The 19,886-nt window shown below is 45.7% G+C and overlaps 1 protein-coding gene across 1 annotated transcript in view; it reads right to left on the bottom strand.

Annotated features, from left to right (window-relative positions):
• RAB31 (RAB31, member RAS oncogene family) overlaps window positions 1-18,633 on the bottom strand; it is a 62,155-nt gene extending 43,522 nt beyond the window's left edge. The window contains exon 1 of the mRNA XM_064705843.1: window positions 18,525-18,633. Within this exon, the coding sequence (XP_064561913.1) occupies window positions 18,525-18,563 (39 nt within the window). The 5' untranslated portion in view covers window positions 18,564-18,633. The remainder of the gene's footprint in view (window positions 1-18,524) is intronic.
• Between the last annotated feature and the right edge of the window lie 1,253 nt (window positions 18,634-19,886).

Here is a 19,886-nt window from a genome sequence, read left to right on the forward strand (position 1 = left end):
CCTCACCACGGTCTCCATGCAGGCTCCAGGGGAATCTCTGCTCCAGGGCCTGGAGTACCTTGCCCCTCTCCTTCTCCACTGGCCCTGGTGTCTGCAGGGTTGTTGCCCTCACATATTCCTCTGCAATCTGCTCTTGTGCAGTATTTTTTTCCATTTCTTAGCCACGTTACCCCAGAGTCACTACCACCATCACTGACAGACTCACCAGTGTTAGACCTGTGTTGGAGCTAGCTGGCATTGGGTCTGTAGGCCACCAGGGAAGCTTCTGGCAGCTTCTCACAGAAGCCACCCCTGTAGCCCCCCCACTACCAAAGCCTTGCCAGGGAAACCCAATGCATCTCTGAACGGCAAACATCATCTGATCCCTCTCTAGGTTTGTTTTCCTTCAGTCCACATCCATCTGCCAAACGTGTACAGTGACTGACCATCTGCTTCACCTCAGAGCTGAAGGGAGGCTACAGCCCTGTCCACCTCTGCTCCCAGCCAGTCCCCAAAGCCAAATGCCTGCTGCATTACCAGTTTTGGCACCCTTACCACTGTGATTATTCAGCACGTGGTTTCCTTCCACACACATCCTGCACACATCTTCCTGTGGAATTAAACTCAGGCCTGCATAGCTGCTCCAGTATCTGCAATATCTGGAGCCAGAGAATGCTGTCCTACTGGTCCTGCTATCTGTAGGCTTCTTTGGAGTTAGCTAGTCTCTTTGTAGCCACAGGCCCCTTGCTCTCCATCAGATCCCAGCCCAGTCATCTTTCAGAGACAACAAAAACCTCTAATATCCAAGTTTCAACTACAGTTTCTTTAATATTTTGCTACATCCTTTTCTCTCTTATAGATAAGAAAGAGTATTTCCATCCCTCCCTCACTCACAGACTGCAATATTAATTACAATCTCTTCCAACTATCTACTTTTGTCAAAGACATAGCCAAAGATCACAAGCAACAGTGAAGTTGCTTATGATCTTTGGGTACGTCTTTGACAAAAGTACAAAATCAAGCAAGCATTGATGGCCAAAACCACTTTATCATCCTACCAAAGTGATGTGCCTGGCCAGAGATAAGGGAGACTGAAGAGCAGCTAATTATGTATTGTAGCTAATTCTAGCAAAGATTCACTTTGCCAGAGATACTGATATATCCATGCACGTAATATTATATAAAACCAAAGTCTTTCCCAGAGCATTTCCAAGATAATTGGTATTATTCTGCTATCATCACTAGGGCTCCAATCTCAAGCTCTTCATGCTGGGTTGATGGCATGGAGAATCACAGCAGCAGCCTTAAGAATCACAGAATCATAGAAAGGGACCTTAAAGATCATCCACCTCCAGCCCACCTACCCTGCAGGGATATCTTTCAATACACCAGGTCGCTCAGTGCTCCATCCCGTGCTCCATCCAGCCTGGCCTTGAACACTTTCAGAGATTGGGCATCCACAGTTCTGGGCAACTTGTTCCAGCGCCTCACCACCTGCACAGCAGAAAACTTCCTCCTAATATCTAATCCAAACCTACTGTCTTTTTGTTTGAATCCATTCATCCTTGTCCTGCCACTTACATGTGATACAATGTCCCTCTCCATCTTTCTTGTAGGTACTGGAAGGTCACAATTAGATCACCCTGAAGCCTTCTCCTCCCCTTCCCTCCCCCTCCCCTCCCTCTCCCTCCCCTCCCCTCCCCTCCCTCTCCTCCCCTCTCCGAACAATTCTAGTCCTCTCAGCCTTTTGTTGTACTAAAGATGCTCCTTCCCTCTCATCATCTTGGTGGCCTCCTCTGGACTCTCTCCAACACATCCATGTCTTTCCTGTGCTGGATGCAGCCCTGCAGGTGGAGTCTCACAAAAGCAGAGGGGCACAATCCCTTCCCGTGCCCTGCTGGCCATGCTGCCTTTGGTGCAGCCCAGGACGTGTTTGACCTTCTGGGCTGCAGGCTGGCACTGACAGCTCCTGCCCAGCCTCTCATCCCGCAGAATCCTCAGCTCCCTTTCAGCAGGGCTGCTCTCAATCTGCTCACGCCCCAGCCTGGAGTGATACCCACTGCCCCAACAAAGTATTCCACGTGTCTGCTGCACATTTTCTCTTCCAGCACTTACAAATCCTGCTGCTCTTCCACAACCTGCCAACTCTTTTGTCTATGAAGCTGGCACAGGAATATAAAGAGATCCTGATTTATGAGAAAGGGGGCTGTGGAGGGAAAGGGACAACAGAGCTATTCTTCAGGAATAAAATTAACACTGCAGCCAACCTACCTCTGCTTCACACTTTTTAGAGCTCACCTACTCTGGTAAAAAAAAAAAACCAACAACCAACCAAACAAAAACCAATCCAAAACCCAAACCTATAATCCAATTCCACTGTTTATGCTTAATCACTGCATGTTACTATACAAAGAGCAAGCTAACCACAGTGCTATGCCACCATGAGTGTGGACAGCAAAGATAACAGCCTTTGATTGTTGCTAATACTATTTAGAAACTGCTTCCCCACATCAAATTTCCAGCTAATTCTCTGTGTCTGTTCTTACACCTTTCCTTCCCCTTTGCACACAAGTTATCAAATTCAAAACAGCAGCTGAGCTGCCAAGAGAAATGGAGGATTTTAAATTGAAATCAAAGAGCAGAATCTCAATCAATTTCTTATGCCCTTCTCAGCATGTGGTGAGGGCAGCTGTGGAGAGAGAATTGCTTAGCCTGGTGAAAAGGAAGAAGGAACTCAGTGTTTATTTGCATTCCTTCAGCTCAAATTGTGGCTTTTGGGGGCACTGGCTATTCATTTAAGATGCTCAGCTCCATGTTTTGAGCTGCCTCTACAGTTCCAAGTAGGAGCATGGTGTCTATAAAACCAGTTGCAAATAAGGTGGTATCAATCTGGCTGGCTAATAAGATGAGAGGATGAAAGGAGAAAGAAGAGGAGCACCTTTAAAGGGTCACACACACACACAAATCTCCTTTGGACCAGCAGCACATGCCAATGAATGAGCAAAAATCCCTCCCACTGGATTGCATGGGGGACCCAACAGTACAAAGCCTGAGAATATCCTTAATGAGACTTGCTCATGCTTCACACTACAGTGAAGCAGCTTTTGAGTTTTTGAGTTCTGCACAAACCATCCAGAAGCAGTCCAGCCTTTGGGGGACCTACCTCACTGTCAAACAAGGCACTGATTAAGTCACAGGAAACAACTTTGCATCAAGAAAACTGACTGAACAACTTTGCGTCAATAAAAGTGACTCAAGACTGAACCCGAGGCAAGAAACAGAAGCCCTGGCAGTACCTGACCCAGGTGCCCACCAAAGCAAGCTCCACCACAAACCCAAGCCCACCGAGCCCCTGTGCAGGCGCACGGAGGGCATTTCCCTGGGCAATAGCACCACCTGGTGACTCCAGGGACTCGGGAGCAGGAACCGGCTCCGCTCGGCCACGCTGGGACTGGAGCGCAGCAGGAAGGGACACTGACCCTGCCCGAGTGAGCTGGGAGCCAAAAGCCTGGGGAACGAGGGAAAGAGGACAGCAGGATGGGCTTGCAAGCACTAGAAAGGTGATGCAGACTGAGAGGGAAAGAAGAGTGCCTGAGCACCTTCCCTTGGAATCACAGGCATCTCCCACTGCTGGGACCGCCTTGAGGAGCCCAGTGTGGCAATGGGTAGTGTGAAGGTGGCAAGGGCAGCTTCAAAGGAATGCCCCATCCCACAATTAATTTATAGTACTAATGAATAAAGAAAGGAAAAACCCCACAAAACCCATAAAACCCCCACCCAAACCTGCACAGTATCAACAATGCTGTATGCCACAGGGGGGAAATTTTCGGTTTAATTTTTAGGAGACCATAGTTATGGGACTTCATGGAGCCACTATCTTCCACACAAGAATCACACCTCTAATTGTCTTGTACTGAGCACTGGATCAGAGGATCCTCCTGACCATGGCATAACACAGACCAGACAACAAACCCACTAAACCCACCCTGAGAGGTGCCTTGTAAGTGGCAAGAAAGTGTGTTACAGAATCATAGAATTACAGAATGGTTTGGGATGACAAGGACCTTAAAGATCACCTATTTCCATCCCCCTTGCCATGGACAGGGACACCTTCCACTAGATCAAGTTGCTCAAAGCCCCATCCAGCCTGGTCCTGCACACTCACAGGGATGCAGCTTCCATCAGGGACCTCAAACCAAGTTTGAGGTGCTCTCCTACCACCCTGGCTCACCCTAATCACATCTCCCTGCTGCCAGCTTGCTGATTTCCCATCTGAGCTCCACCAGAGACACTTCAGAACAACCTCTCCAATGTTCACCATTTCATTTTGCAGGTGAGGATGAGAAATGGGCCCTGGTTTACCATGGGTCACATTCCCAACACCAACAAAACAGGAACTAAAAGCAAACTTCACAGATCACTCCAGCAGATTAAGCCTCAAACAGGGAGGAGCTAAATAAAGGTAAAATAAATTAAAACTGCAGGTACTGCTTCAATGCAGTACCTGCAGTTTTAATTTAATTTATACAATACAATTTTATTGATAGTAATACCTGGATTTTGGCAATTCCAATGGTCAGAGTTAATTTTCTAGACAAATTTGGGACACTTTTTAACATCTGCATGCTGCCATCCCTTTCCTACCTCCTCTATCTCAAAACATACATGGAGTCACAAAAATCCACTTGATGTACTACTCCTCCTGCAGAGAAATTCCTATTTAAAGATACAGTAAAAAATGTGTGAATAGTATCTACTTAGAAATGCTCATAATTGTCCCTGAAGTTGAAAAATTAGGTAAGGGAAGCAACATACAAGTCACTGTACCTCACATTGTCAGTGATAATGAGTATTGATTGCAGGGGTTTTATCTCCATTGGCCATATGCACACACACCAGCATAACAATTTGGTTAAATATCTTTCATCACCATTGTGCAATGCAGTGATCACAGAAACTAAATTTAGTTTTCAGACAACATGCATAAATAACCTGAGGTTTTCACAGTTAAGTAAACACATTAAGCAACAGCATCCTGACAAATGTTGTTTTCAAGTACAATTTGCCAGCAAAAAATGGGATAAAAAATTCTGTGTAGTTCTTTCCAAACCAAATTCTTTTCCTAAGTGAACCTTCCCCACATATACTGTAACAGCTGCAACTTTCAAAATACTGGTATGATGAGGAGATAATCTTTGACTTGAATTGCTGTTTGACACAAGTTGCTGTTCATACTCTAACACCCTACCTCTTTTCATTGTCAAATTCTATCATCAGGGGTCATGACTTAGAAATATAGGCTTGTCAGTGTCACCTAGTAAATACAAAAACAAAATAATTTATATTCCTGTCCCAACATAGAAGATATCAAAAATCTTCCAACCAGTCTGAAATTGATAATCCAATCCAAACACTATAATTTCACACTGCAGATTGCCAACAAGCACCAAGTAATTTTCTTTTATTAAATGAAGGCAGTGGCTCTTACACAAGCAACAATATGCCCATCAACCACAGCATTTGACAAAAAGGCTCTTGTGTTCAGCTTGCTATTTCACTAGTATAAAAATTGTTCAGCAATTGTCTGGAAAAACTGTAAAAGGGCTCAATTACCTTCAAATTTGTCCAACCAAGCTCAATAAGCGCTATTCAATTCAATGTTCAGACTTACTCATCCCACTTTGTAACTGTCCCACCTGCAACTTGTTACTGCATTTCATAGCAGAGAGGAAGAAAAAAGCCACTTAAATTATGAGTTCCAACTGAAACATTGGTTGAAAACTTCAGTCCTGGAGACAAGAAAGCCCAATCCCTTCTCCCTTGCAGCAACAGGCAAGAGAGAGGAAGGAGGCAGTTTCAGGGGCAGCTATAAAAACTCACATTTCCTCTAACAAACAGGAACCAGCCTCACGGCCATGGAGCTTTGCTCCAAATTAGCAGAGCCCTGGTACTGGGTATGTCACCTACCAACAACCAGAAGCAAATATCTCCTCCACTGGTCTCTACTGGCCAAAGGCAGCTGGACACCATCAGCCTGGAGTGGGTCAGGAAACACACAAGGGTGGGACGGGAACTAAGGATTTCATACCTGGATTTATTGCCAGAAACTCTGCCTCTGATCATCAGCTCCTTTTAGCTGATACAACAACCTGCAAAATCAGCAGCCTCTGGTGACCATCTAAGGTGAGAGCTGGTCTCCTTTATCAGCAGCCTATATGCCTGCCCAGATGCTATGGCACCCTCTTTATGCAAGCTGCTTTTACAATTTGCCAGTCTTTGGAAAGCAGCCTCCATCAACCTTCCAGACACAATAAAACAAGTTTCTTCTGCAGGAGGTATCAGGAGAAGGGGACAAGTTGAGAGTTTCTGAAATTTGCCATTATTTGTTATTTCTAATTAACTGCAAATGACACATAGATACTATGCATCCATGTGGACATTTGGTGGCAACATGAAGGAGAGGCCTAAAATCCTTGAAACTGGAGGTTTTCATTTCCTGAATTTATGTGCAGGATGGGAAATGGACAAACAAAAGTTTGCCTAAACCTAAATCTGAGCTAAGAAATGTTTTACCCAACTGTTAGGTTTAAACTAACCTCAATTAGTAGTGATTTCATATTCATTCCACCTGCTGTCTGGATGTAGTTTTCCCTAAGACAGCAAACATCACCACTTATTTTAAACAGCATCATATAAAGACCCACCTGGTGCTTTCCCCTCTATCACTCATGCAAGCAAACTGAAGAGATAACAGAAGGCACGGTATAATAAATCCCAGGGCTGTTTTTTTATCTGTGGATTTACTCTGTGCTGCTGTGAAGTTACTAAACCTAAAGCTATCTGCACCAAACAGGCTCACAAATGGGAGAAATTATCAGTGCAAGGCTGTAGCCCTTAAGCAGTTGACTTCTTGAATGTGTTCACCTCCTGTTGATTTCATCAGGAATGAAACTTCTAAAAGCTGGTAACACTAGAGCCATGAAATTCAACTTTTTAGGGAAAGGTCCTTAAGGAAAACCAGGTTTTATTGCTCTTACTGTTAAGGCACCCTCTTCTCTCCATCACAAAAATAACTAGGAAACCAGTATCTAACTTACAACTGACCTGCAAAAGGAAGTTTTTATTCACCTGGCCATTTTTTCTCATCTTCAACTCAAAATCTGGGAACCAGAAATGGTCAAAAGTGTATAGACTTTGCAAATCTCAACTGAAATCACGCTGGGAACATTTCAAATGGAATGCTGAGCCATGGGGGTCAGTACATTTAAGGACATCTCCTCAAAGGACAAAGGGGTAGAAGAGTGCATTTCATCTTTCTCTCAAAAGTAGGAAAAGCCACACAGGAGGTGCTGAGGAGTCACCCTCAAGACAGACTGTCTGGATACTAAACACTTCCAGTGTCACATCCTGAGTGTTTGGTACTATGTGGAACTAACTCCAAAGTTCCCATAGATCCCAGACACGGCAGAACAACAGGCACAGGGATTGAGGAAGAGATATCCACTGGCCAATGAGATCCCACCAAAGCTTCCCTGTGTCACATCTGTGACAGTGGTTTTGACTGGTTGAGAGATACAGCTGAATTTAAAGCAATGCAAGCAACAATTCTGCAGGCTCCACTGGCCAAAAGTGTTTTGAAACACAAATGAAACAGCACTAAGACAAAGTCAGGGGTTTAAAATCATTTAAAAGGAAACTGAAGCCTAAAACCAAGGGAGAGGGTGGCAGGGTTTTTTCACCCCATGTTATTATTTCTACTACCTTTTCTTGGTTTGCTCTGTCTAGCTTTCTGTTTTGTTATCCTCAGCTTCTCTTTCCATTCCTCCTGACTTTACTCCTCTGTGTTCCTCAATCCCTCTCACCAGTCGCCCTACAATGCTCCCACATGTTCTACCTTGGTCTCACAGTTTCAGACTCCTCCTCCTCCATTATTCTCTGCTCCTCCAAATCTCCTCCATGCCTACTTCTACACCCCTTTTTCTACTGATCTGCACATCCTTGCAAGTGTTCAAGGCCCTGAGCAATGTTGTCGGCAGGAACGTGTCCCTGCCATGGCAGGGAGGGCTGGAATGAGATGATCTTAAAGGTCCCTTCCAACCCAAACCATTCTTTGGTCATAAACTATTCCTGAAGAACTTTTTTAGGCTGCAGGGCTACCACTCTCCTTCAGACAATCTCTGTAAATTTGGATTTATGGTGTTAAAGGTTGGCTTTCTCTCTGCTATTTTCCACACCAGCATAAGGGAGAAGACAAACCTGGCCACAAGATAGGTAGATCTCAGCTATTCTGTCTGGCTTTAATGTCAAATGGCAGGAATCACTCATGAGCTGTATAATCTCAAATACTTAATTTACCTAAACATTTTATCCTATTCTCTACACATCAGTCATTCAGCTGTGCATTAAAGCATGTCCTGAGCTTTAAGCACGAGATTCAATTTAGCCCATGCAGCAAAGGCTGAAGGATGCACCCTGACACTCTGCTGAAGGGGGATTACCCTAATGCTCAGAATCAAACATATACTAAAGGATGCTACTCAGATTAGCGTTTCAGTAACATAATCTCAAATCAAATTTATGTTATTTGGTTTTATCCAACTGCCATTTTTGTCACATAAAACATGCTCCAACCGTCTGATGAATGCCCTGGCATGCATTTATTCTTTTCAAGTGCACTCTGCAGGAAAAAAAAATACACAAAAATATCCAAGGCAGAAAAAAACCCACATCAATTTAAGACAGAACAATCGATTCTGAAGATTATTCCCATAAACTACACTCTGCTGCTGGAGTCATAACACTTGAAGAAAAAGTTTAATTCCCTCACTGACATTTAACAAAACCAAGACAAAAACAAAGTTTAGCTTTCCTTGAATTTTCCACAAGAGCAATAACATTCAAAAAAGAAAACTGCTGGTGTAAGGGATAATGTAGCAAAAAACTCTAATGTTTGTAGCACATTCAGAAAATTAATATCCTAAAAGGAAGCTTGTCTACACAGTATTGGAAAGGTTGAAGTCAGCATGGACTATGCACCATGAATAACTTCTGGCCTAAAAGTGGTTGGAGGTTTCCTGTTCATATCAGCTTTAAGAAGAGATATTTCAAGTGTTGCTATTATGATTCTTAAAATAGGCACTTAAATACTTATATTTAGTATGCAAAGGAAAAGGAAAAAAAAGAAGAGATAGATAATGGGCTTCCTATTCACGAAAGAACATACTCCCTTTCTCATTTCCTAAACCCCTCCAGGAATTAATCAGCTGCGAGATTCATCCACCAAAGTGGAAGTGCACCCTTACAGGCTTATAGTGGTGAGAATCAGTCAGTGAGAGGTTCACTTTTTTGTGGTTTGAGGGTTTTTTATTAACAGAGACGGCCTAAAGCAAACAAAATTAGTATTTGCTTCCATGGATAGTAGAAGATGCTCAAAATTAAAACTGTGACTGTACATTTACCAACACCTCAATATCTCAGTTGTAATATTCTTCTAAATCCTAAACTATTGACCATAGTGATAACATATTTTTGCCCCCTTAAACCAAGCACCTAAAAATTGAAGTCTCAAGAGTCAAGCTGAACCTTGGTGTGACACCAGACTACATTCAAAGAAACACTCTTTTCAGTCTTTGGCAAGTCTGGCGATTCCCGGTACGGCCTCTCTCTGCAGGCACACACCAGATGCTGACCTAAGGATTCTTTCTTGCCACTGAATTCCCTCACAGGAAGAAATGGGTAGATCTGGAGAATTGACACAGCAGCAGTACTGGAGATGAGTTATCAGTTACCAACTACAAGCATAAGATAGAGAAGGTTAAAGCTATTCCAGTTGTATCCCAGAGGTCATCAGTGAGCCTGGAAAGAGATGCAAGTGACTTCAGACATGTTCTGTCACCCAGAAGCACAGCTTTGCTCATGAACCATGAGATCCTATCAACACTTAAGTTTTGTTTGCTGCAGAATTAAATGGGCCCCAAATTTAATTTCTTTTTCAGAATTAAACCCACTTTAGTAATCTCTTGTAACTCATTTTGGCTCCGTATACAAGTTTTAAAGGGAAGGAGAATCTGCTTCAGAGAGCCCCTAACTGTAGGTGAATTCCTGCAAGAGCCTGATATTTATAATTTACAGTTTATTATAGTGCCCTGCAGGGACTACAGTCCCCTGAGGGGTCCAACCAGGACACCCAGTGACGTCTGCAGCATCCTGTCACTCTGCTGACAAAGGAGGAAACAATAACTCAGGGACACTAAGTATTTAGTGGCTGGATTTCATGCACATGCACTTCCACATGTTGCCCAAATAAGAACATACTCTGGCCAAAACAAAAAGTGAAAAACCATAACTTCTCTACCCTCGCCTGCAGAAAATATAAAACCCATGCACTAACCAGCATTTCTGTTTAAAAATATCCCAGCGAAAATAAAAAGCGTTTGTTCCACTGCCTGTTGTTCGGCTTTCAGCACAGCCCTGCAAGGCCAGAGACTGTAAATCAACCACTGGCATGTGCTTACACAAGGCTCTGCTCCCAGCTGGCCTCCCATCTACCTCCGCTGGCAGCTTCCTAAAGCTTGGATTTGTCCTTTGGCAGTGGTGCTCAAAACAGCGAGCATTCATGGAAAGGGTGTACAAGATGTTTCAGAAGAAAACTGAAATGTGTCCCTTTCCTGGCATCCTACAAACTGAGATGGAATTTTAAAAATGTCCTTTCACCTTGACCTTGACACCACTACCCAGCCTCTACAAGGTATGTAGTGAGAAGAAAAACAACTCTGTAAGAATAAAAACATCTTTTATTTTGGTTTACTTTGGAAGCACGTGTCCCATGGCAGCTTCAAACACCTTCTGCAGAGTTAAATTCACATCAGCTGCCCTTGGCCTACAGTCAGGAGGTGGTGGGGGACATGACAATGAGCAAAGCACTGCAGGCTTGCTCTGCTCTCTCTAAAAAGCACGGGATGATCCAACTCATTGGCACGATGACCTAACCCATAGGTGTGATGAGCACTGGATGGAGGTAAGACTTGCAGGTAGCTTGTGAGTAGACCAACTCTACCCAGCTTCCAACATCCTTTCCCAACCCTCTTGGATGGCACCTCTAACCATCTGTTGGGCACTCAGCTGGCCCCAGAAACACTCGAGAAAAATATGAGCAGAGGAAGCTCCAGACCTCTTGATGGAGAGCACAGCTCCAAAACCAGCCCCAGTCCCGTCTCAGCTGTTCTAATGGCCTGGAGAGGCTCTGGATGGCCTTGGGGCAGCCCGCACTCCAAAGGACGAAAGGAGTCTTCAGGTTTTTCAGTTCTTCAGAGTTGTTTATTAATTCTTATGTACAATATTTTCTCCCGGCCCGACAGAGGTCCACACAGCAAGCCAGCCATGAGCACACTGACTGCCCTCGGGGCGGTCGCTTATCTTTATACCAAAAACTACGTGTAAGATATTTACCTTTTGTCCCCAGTACCTTCCACCCTTATTGACAAGTGCACATTCAGTAAGAACCAATCTCAAAGTGCCACCATCACCATCGAAGATGGATGACAACAAGAAGAAGAAGGAGGACAGGACACGCCCTAATTCCTCCATCTTGTCTCCTAGAACCCCCCTGTACCAAGATTCCAAAACCTGTGTTTTCACACTATAATTAATCTATCCCTTCACCACTTATCCCCATGTGATCCTCCCATCCTCATACAGGTGTTACGTCTTGTGCAGGATCAAAGTCTAGCCACCAAACACTTCTGTCAATGTTCCAGGACTTCCGAGCCCCCCAATGGTTGTCTCGGTGACTCTGCACATCAGGAATGATGTGCTGAGTTCCCACAAGCCCCCACATCAGTGGAGGCTGGCGAGACACCAGAGTTGACAAGAAACTCCTTGCCCTAGTGTCCTGGTTTGAAAAGGAAGTGAGTTGTTTTGGGATGCTGTGCAGTTTTCTGAGGCAGCACCTGAACTGTGGTGAAGGTGGGGTCAACAGCAGCCTGCTTGAGTGGAAGGTGACCCTGCCCATGGCTGCAGGGTTGGAACCAGATGGTCTTAAAGGTCCCTTCCAACTCAAACCATTTTATCATTCTTTAACAGTGCGAACCTGCTAACGCAGTTCACTTCAAAGTGTTCACTTCAATGTACCCCTCTCCCTTCCCCTCGAAACCACAGCGCAGGAAATGGAAAAAAAGAAAAAAGTGTCTGTCCTGATCTTATCTGGAGAGAGATGTGGCCAGGAAATCCATGACTAATAGCAGTCCTGGGAGGGTCTAGCAGCCCTGATGACTGGACAAGTGCCATCTGCAAGAAGGAGCAGCAGGGAGGCAAAAGAGCAAGAGCAGCAGAGTTATGGCTCCAACCTCCCTGTAAATGCTTCTCTCAACAAGCAATTAGCTTGAGAAATTTTAGACAGAATAGGTCAAGAACAGGTCTCTCCAGCCTGTACGTGCACTTGCAGTCTGCAGCACCCACACTGCACCCAGCCCAGACACAGCCCAACACAAGTAAAATGCACCAGCACTGTATAATTTGTGTAATTTATAAACACCACCAGAGGCAAAAGCCCTGCAGACTCAAAGGGTTTTGCCCATGGGCAGCTGAACTGCACTGTAACTGCAGCACATCCTACCAATAGATCAAATTATCACCTTAGAAACAAGTCCTACCATCAACCAGAGTTTCAGAAAACACACTTCAAATGCAAATTTAAAATGGCCTTTTAATATGGCTTGACTTAAGCTAGCTAAAAGGAACCACCTGACGGAAATGAGAGGGTTTTTCTTTTCCCTATGTATTGTTTGCATGCAAAGCTTCTGCCTCCTTCACATAGTCTCAGCATTACTTCACTGAGCAGGGCTAAAACTGCACTCAACTATGTTAAAAAATTGAGTTTATCACCATTCAACTTCCTTATTTTGGCAGAAAGAAAGAAAGAATGTGGGGGTTTTTTTCTCCAGAACTACTGTAAACCAAGAAGTTTCCCAATTTTTTTGGCCAGAAATCAAAAAGAGCATGGGGCTGGGGAAATCTAAATATAAAGAGAATTTGAAAAACAGTAGAACTACAGCCTGCATATGATATCTGGGTGACAGTCACTGCATGGACTCATTCAACAGGCGAGTTACAAGCATGGGATGGGAGCTCAGAGATATTTATCAGCAAATGGGAGCCCATGAAGTGCAGCAACAAGCACCAACCACAGGGTGCTCTTTTGCTACCCAGGAGATGATTAGTAACAAGCTTCCCCTTTGAGGCTTTGCTGCTACTGAAACTAAAATCTGCTTCAAATTCCTCCTTCTGCTTCTTCAGAAATCCAGTTTGGTTAGGAAACGAAAGAAGAGTGTGGCCTCCACAATCACCTTTTCCTAGAAGGATGTTCCAGTCTGCTCTTCTAAGCAATCCCACACAACACCCTTGGAAGAAATTAGTAAAGAAAAAAGTTTTCTAGATACATTAGGAAAGCAATAGGGCCAAGATCAACATGAAATCCTGAATTCCAAATTATGAGAAATTGTTTACCTACATATTTAATGGATATATTGCAAAAAAATCTGATTGCAGCCATTTAAATGTCTTACGAAATAATATGAAAAGGCTGCTTTAGGCTTCTGAAGACACTTTTTTATTGATACAAGAGAACTGGTCTTTCTTGCTTGGTACATAACTGGATTTTTATGCAATATTGACAAACACAATAAAAACAAAATCACCAGTCTCAGTCTCTTTTAGTATCTTGCATGCTTCTTTTGACTGGCAAAGCAGGGCAACAGAACATGGAAGTGCTGTGTGCTCACATTAAGTGCATATTTCAGAGTATTCTTCACCAAAGAAGAATACAAAGAAAAAACATTTCCCAAGAAAATCAGGTAAATGTAGTTCAGCTAACCACGTCTGTCTTTCAGTTCTCCATGGACTTAAAATCACTGTTCAGTTTCACCTGTAATTTGATGCTTCACTACAATGCAAAAACATAACTAGCTAGGAAAGAGATACAGATCAAAGGGCTCCTTTGATGGAAAGCCTGAAATGATGGACACTTCAAAACAGTGACTTCACAAGACAGAGAGCCATGTGGCCACGACTCAAAAATTTTTCTCACGATAGAGCTACTTGTTTACATAATAAAATAGAATGAATGAGTATGTAACGATGAACCATTAACATGGGAGAAAGAATTGCTTGGCAGTCTCTGTCCTTCTCTCAGACAAGACACTTTTGTGGACAAAATTACAGAAGGCACACATTTACTTCATCAGTACATTCTTCCTCTTTTCACGACCCCCTTTGTTTGCTCTGCTCTCTGTTTTAGGCTACAACAGTGCAGATGTTGATGCACTCGTGGCTTCTGCACTGTGCAGCGTTGCTGTCTCCAGCAGGATGCTCACCTTTCCACTGAGGCCACCTTTCACACACCTGGTGAGAAGAAAGCTCCTTAAGTGGTCCAGCCCAGCCAGGGGTGATGCTATTCTGTTTTTAACAGCAGCTTTCCTGTTTGTGCTGGGACATGCAGGCCATAAAAGCATTGACTATGACAAACATTTTAGACACAAACGAAAAGATTCCCAGCGATCTGTGTATACATCTGTATCACAGTGTAATTTCCACAGAGGAAATGTTACTCCTTTTACAAATGCAGGCTCACCAGCTTCAGACAGCATTTTCATGCCAGCAAGCGACTCCTTGGGAGCAAGAAAACAGAGGCACAAATGGAAGGGTGAAGAAACAAAGTGTCAGCCAGGGAAGACGTGGGCACTATGTTCAGGAAAAACTTTCTACAGGAAAAGCAGTTAAGCCCTGGGACATAAACCCAGGGAGAAGACTGTGTGCTTTTAAAGACAGAGGAAACAAACATATGTCAGGAATAAGAAGGGCTTTAGGGACAAGCAATGACCTCTGAGCCTCTTCCAATCCTACCTCCTTTGGTCCTGTGATGCACAGTCACAACACAAAAATGTAATAAACAAAAACAGAAGGAAAGCAGTAATGGAGGTCACTTTAGATGGTAGTCAGCAAACCACCTCCCAAAGCCTGAAGAGTTGTCAAAGTTTCCTCAGGAAGTGACAAAGAGAAGAAACTTTGCCTTAGTCGTAAACCTGGCAATCTCTTCTGCGGCTGCCACACACAATTATGTCAGGATTTGGCAGGGAGCTGTAAATCGCTCCTCCAGCCCACATAAAGAAAATGTTGGGAGCTAGGCACAGGGCACTGGGCAGCCACAGACAGATTAGGAAAGCTGGCAGCTGCACAGCCAGCCACACTTCAGCACTGAAGCACGGCTCAGGAACACAGCAGCTCCCCGTCACTCCTCCCTCCTCCAGCCCCTCAACAAGGTGCCCACATGGAAACACCATGCAAGTCAAAGGAGAGCTACACTTCATTTCACCACACACACTGAGCTGCAGCTAAAACCTGCACAGACCCAGAAGCATGCGGCATCCAACACAAGGACAACTGCTGGGAACAAATAAACTGGATTGGGAGAGCAGGAAGAGTGGGGGGTAACAGGACAGGACTTGGAGCAGAGCTCAAGCATTTGCACTCAGGAAGATGAACACCTCCCACACGCAGATACCTCACTGCCCAGCAGCAGTAATTTACTGGAGGAAGTAGTTAAGGAGCAGGCTTGAGGACACTTGCATGGCAACATACTAAAGCGAGCTGTTCAACTGCACCTCCGTGGCTCCTACACCCGAGGCTGCGAGGCACCGGACAATTAGACAGGCATCCTGCTCCTCCTCACCCACTGGCAAGCTGGAACCATCCGTTCTCAGAGAGCTCTGCAATCAACAAAGCCTTCCTTCCAAACTGACTCCCTCCCACCCTCCTGCTGCCCCAGACTTCCCCTTTGCCCTTCCCTCACTTGTGTCTCCTCCAACAGCAACAAATCCCACAACCATCATCTTGTACTGACCTACTCCTGCCTGCTCCAAATCACTCCTGTGACACCCACAGAGAGTTTTAAAAACTCCAAGATACTCTGGAGGAAAAAGAAATGAAATGCAGACACTCAAATCCTGTTTTGTTAGGTTAATGCTGAAAACTAGAGGCCAGGCTCCCTCTTGGCAATGTGGGGTCACATCCAGGAGCCAATAACCTACTCCTCATCTTTAGAGCAATGGCTCCAGGCCGCTCACTGGCCCTGGAGAACTGCACTGGCCTGTAGGGCTGGCAGTGTGCACCAGAGCTCTGGTTTCTCTAGTCCTCTTCATCATATTCCCATCTAGACCCTCTATAGCCAAATGGGACTCCAGAGCTTGTGGAGAAGCTGGCTTTGCAAACATTGTACCAGCTGCAATTTGTTCCCACTGGGAAATTCTGAATAGGCAGAAACAGCCCAAGCCCAGGCCCTCTGCACAGCTTGAAGCCAAACTTGTCTGATCCAGAGGTGCAGTCTAGGGCTGTGTTCAGAAGTGGAGAGGGATATGGATTTACCAACCAATTTAATCCATATTTCTAACAAGGATAAGAACTTGTCTTGGGACTAGAACATGCCAGACTGATTATCAAGGGATCTGTGACATACAATGCAGATTAACCAGGGTTTTTTCAGGACCTACTGAAAAAAAACAACTGTCAAGATTTCTTTTGGTAGATCTGAGAATGTATTTTGAGTTGCCATCTAGCTTTCAAGCAGATCAGACAGTTATTGCCTCCATTTGTTCACACAGACAGGTATGGAGTTTCCCTGCTCTAGAAACGTCAACTTCTTAAGAGGATTCATCATCTGAAGGATTCCTCTCTTTTGGGGAAAATAGTGTCAATCCCCACAGTAAATGAGATGTCTGTGATCAGAAGTAGGAGGTTTTCTACAACTATGCCCTCTTAAAACAGAAGGAACATATCACTAATTACTAAGTGACTATAACTACAGACACATCTCCCTAAGTGCTACCACTGCCACCCCATCATTTTAATGAATCTACACAGTAATTGCATACTCTTAGTAACACAGAGCTGCACTATAGGTTTCTTTTCCTGTCTTAAAAAAAAAAAAAAACACAACAAAAAAAAACCCCAAGCAATTGCCTTACAAAATCTCCAGTAAGTTTTAATGTTACAAAACGTCAATAAATTATGGACATGTGGAATCTCATACCACAAGACATTTCATCTCTATAAAATTACAACATTTTCTGCTGGAGAAGAAAACAAGCAAAGACACATCCACATATTCTACCACAGACTCCTCATGTTTGTACAAACCACATTTATTTTTGTCACTATGCCATTTTAAAAGTTGAAGACAGGAATTCTGACCAAGAAAGGAGGGATGGTCACTGCCAAATACTTTGGGTTGAGCTCTCCAGAGCCCTGGCAGCACATCCTGGCAAGAACTACTCCAGGGCAAGGTACCCACTCCTGCTGGGCTAAGTGTCAACACAAATCAGAGAGAACTGGAGCGTCTATTTCTGTTTGGTTTTCAAATGTTTAACTCACTTGGATGGCATGAAAGCAAATTCACTCTCAAAAGCCTTCATTCATGCACTTCTCTGAGTGCTTATGGAGATGTGGGCCTAAAAGCAGCCGAACTTGCAGCGGGTAACTTGAGATGTTTGACTTTTAGACAGTAACTTGTGTACTGGAGCAGTGATGCTCTGCTGGTTACTGTCAGGAGAGGTGGTTCTGCTCCGCGGCAGTGTTTGTGCCAACTTGGTGGGCACATTTTGCCGGGAAGCTCGCTCGGTGCCGGGCAGCGAGGGGCAGGCGCAGCCAAAGTGCCGAGCTAAGCACATTGCTGCTCCAGATGTGAAACGCACGCGTGAGTTCGCCAAAAAAGCGAAAGAAAAAAAAAAAAAAAAAGGGAATGGCAAAAAAGGACGTTCCTGTAAGGAATCGAGTCAAAGAAGCGCTGCTGAATAACGCCAGGCAAGGAGCTAAACAAAGCACCGAGCAGCACATCGGTGAGCCGGGAGCGAGCCCCCCGACGCAGCGTCCCGGGGCGGGCAGCGCTGCCGCTTCTCTCCGGGCGGCTCCCACCGCTGGAACGGGGCTCGGCACGGTCACCGCCGCCTGTGCCGAGCCCCCAGGGTGGGCAGCAAAGCCCCCTACCCCTGCCGGTACCTTCGGGGCTCTGGCACCAAAGGGAGACCTCGGCGGGGCCACGGCCACCGGGGGATGGCTCTGTGCCGGCAGCCGCGCCGCCGGGGAGCGCTGGGGGAGACCCCGAAAGAGAGCCGCTCTCCGCCTCCCCCTACGCCCTTCTCCCTTTTACAAAGCTGAGAAACAAGACAAAAACAACCAGCCCCAAAGCCTCCCCCCGCCCCGTGCGCGGCTGCCAAGTTTCGGCGTGCAGGAATTTTCTGCGGCCGAGCCCCCCTGCCCCGCCCGGACCTCCAGGCACGGCTCCCCGCGGGAAGCGGGACTGCCGGGCCGGGAGCGGGTCAGCCGGGCTGGGAGCGGGACAGCCGGGCTAGGAAGGGGACAGCCGGGCCGGGAGCGGGACAGCCGGGCCGGGAGCGTTTCCCGGCTTAGCGACCAGCCCAGTTCCCACAGCCCCCACCTGCGAGGCGAGAGAGGAGGCAAAGAAAGGGGGAAGCGACCCCGTGGCCGCCCTTACTCACTCCAAGCAGACAGACTTTCAGCTCGCGTATCGCCATCATCTGCCCGGGGCCCGGCCGCTCCGCATCCCCGGCGCTCCGCACTGCCCCGCCGAGGCGGCCCAGCCCCGCCGGGGCCGCCCCCGCCGCCGGTCACATGCGCCCGGCCCCGCCTCGCTGCTGCCCCCCGCTCGCATCCCATCCCATCCCGTCCCGTCCCATCCCATCGCCGCCGGAGCCGCTCCGGGGCTGCCACCGCGCCCTGGGCTCAGCCTGGAGAGCGGGGACAGCACGGAATGGTTAGGGATAGGAGGGAGCTCTGGAGATCATCTGGTCCAACCCCCCTTCCAAGGCTGGATCGATCACCTGGAGCAGGTTACACAGGAGCGCATCCAGGTGGGGTTTGAATGTCTCCAGGGAGACATGGAGGTCCAGCGCTCTGCCACCCTCAGTGGGAAGTTCTTCCTCATGCAGAGGTGAAACTTCTTGTTTTTCAGTTTATGCTTATTGCTCCTCATCCTCACTGGGAACGACTTTAAAAGAGTCTGACACCATCCTCTTCGCACCCACCTTGAGATACTTACAGGTATTAATGAGATCCCCTTCAGTCTTTTCTGAGGCCCAGAGTCTCTCCTCATGAGAGAGATGCTCCAGACCCCTAATAATCTTTGTGTCCCTTCGCTGGACCCCCTCCTGGGGCTCCTTGTCTTTCTGGTACTGCGGGGTAAATATTTGCTGTTGTGAGAAAAACAGTCTGTGAGATACGGCATCCTGCAGGGGGCTGTGCATATGCTTAGTCCTACACACCATGTGCTGGGCTAGGCACGGGATGGGGACAGCTCTGGTTGTGAACCATCTGAATCCATCTCCTTTTTCTTTTCTTTTCTTTTTTAAGCTTTTCCTGCTATGTGCAGAAATAATTGAAAATAGTAACTCCATTTTTTACCCAATCCCGGTAATACACACCCAATGTGGATTAAAGTAGTCAACCTCAGGTTAGTAGTAGGTTGCAGCCCACACATCTCATACCAAATTCAAGTTAAACTCATTAGCTTAAGGCTAGTCCTCTGAAATCAATGAAGAATAACCACTCTGCTCTTGGTATGCAAGGTGCTGGAATTTATGGAGAAGGATTGCACACAATAACCCCGGGAAGGCAGAAGAACATCATCCATCAGATATTTTAAATCAGAGCCTCTCTGTTCTGCTTGCAGTTTTATTTTGGCTTTTTTTTTTTTTTTTTTTTCCTGCACTAATTTATCAGGTAAAATTGCTAAAGGGAATTGAAGAAAATCTTGATTAGTCATTGTGAGATTACTGCCAGGTTATTAGATGCTTCCTGGCAATAAACTGTTGTGGCATTCATTATAACACTAATTAGTTCCA

This window comes from Zonotrichia leucophrys, chromosome 2 (assembly GCF_028769735.1).
Source record: "Zonotrichia leucophrys gambelii isolate GWCS_2022_RI chromosome 2, RI_Zleu_2.0, whole genome shotgun sequence".
In the NCBI taxonomy this organism is placed as follows: Eukaryota; Metazoa; Chordata; class Aves; order Passeriformes; family Passerellidae; genus Zonotrichia; species Zonotrichia leucophrys.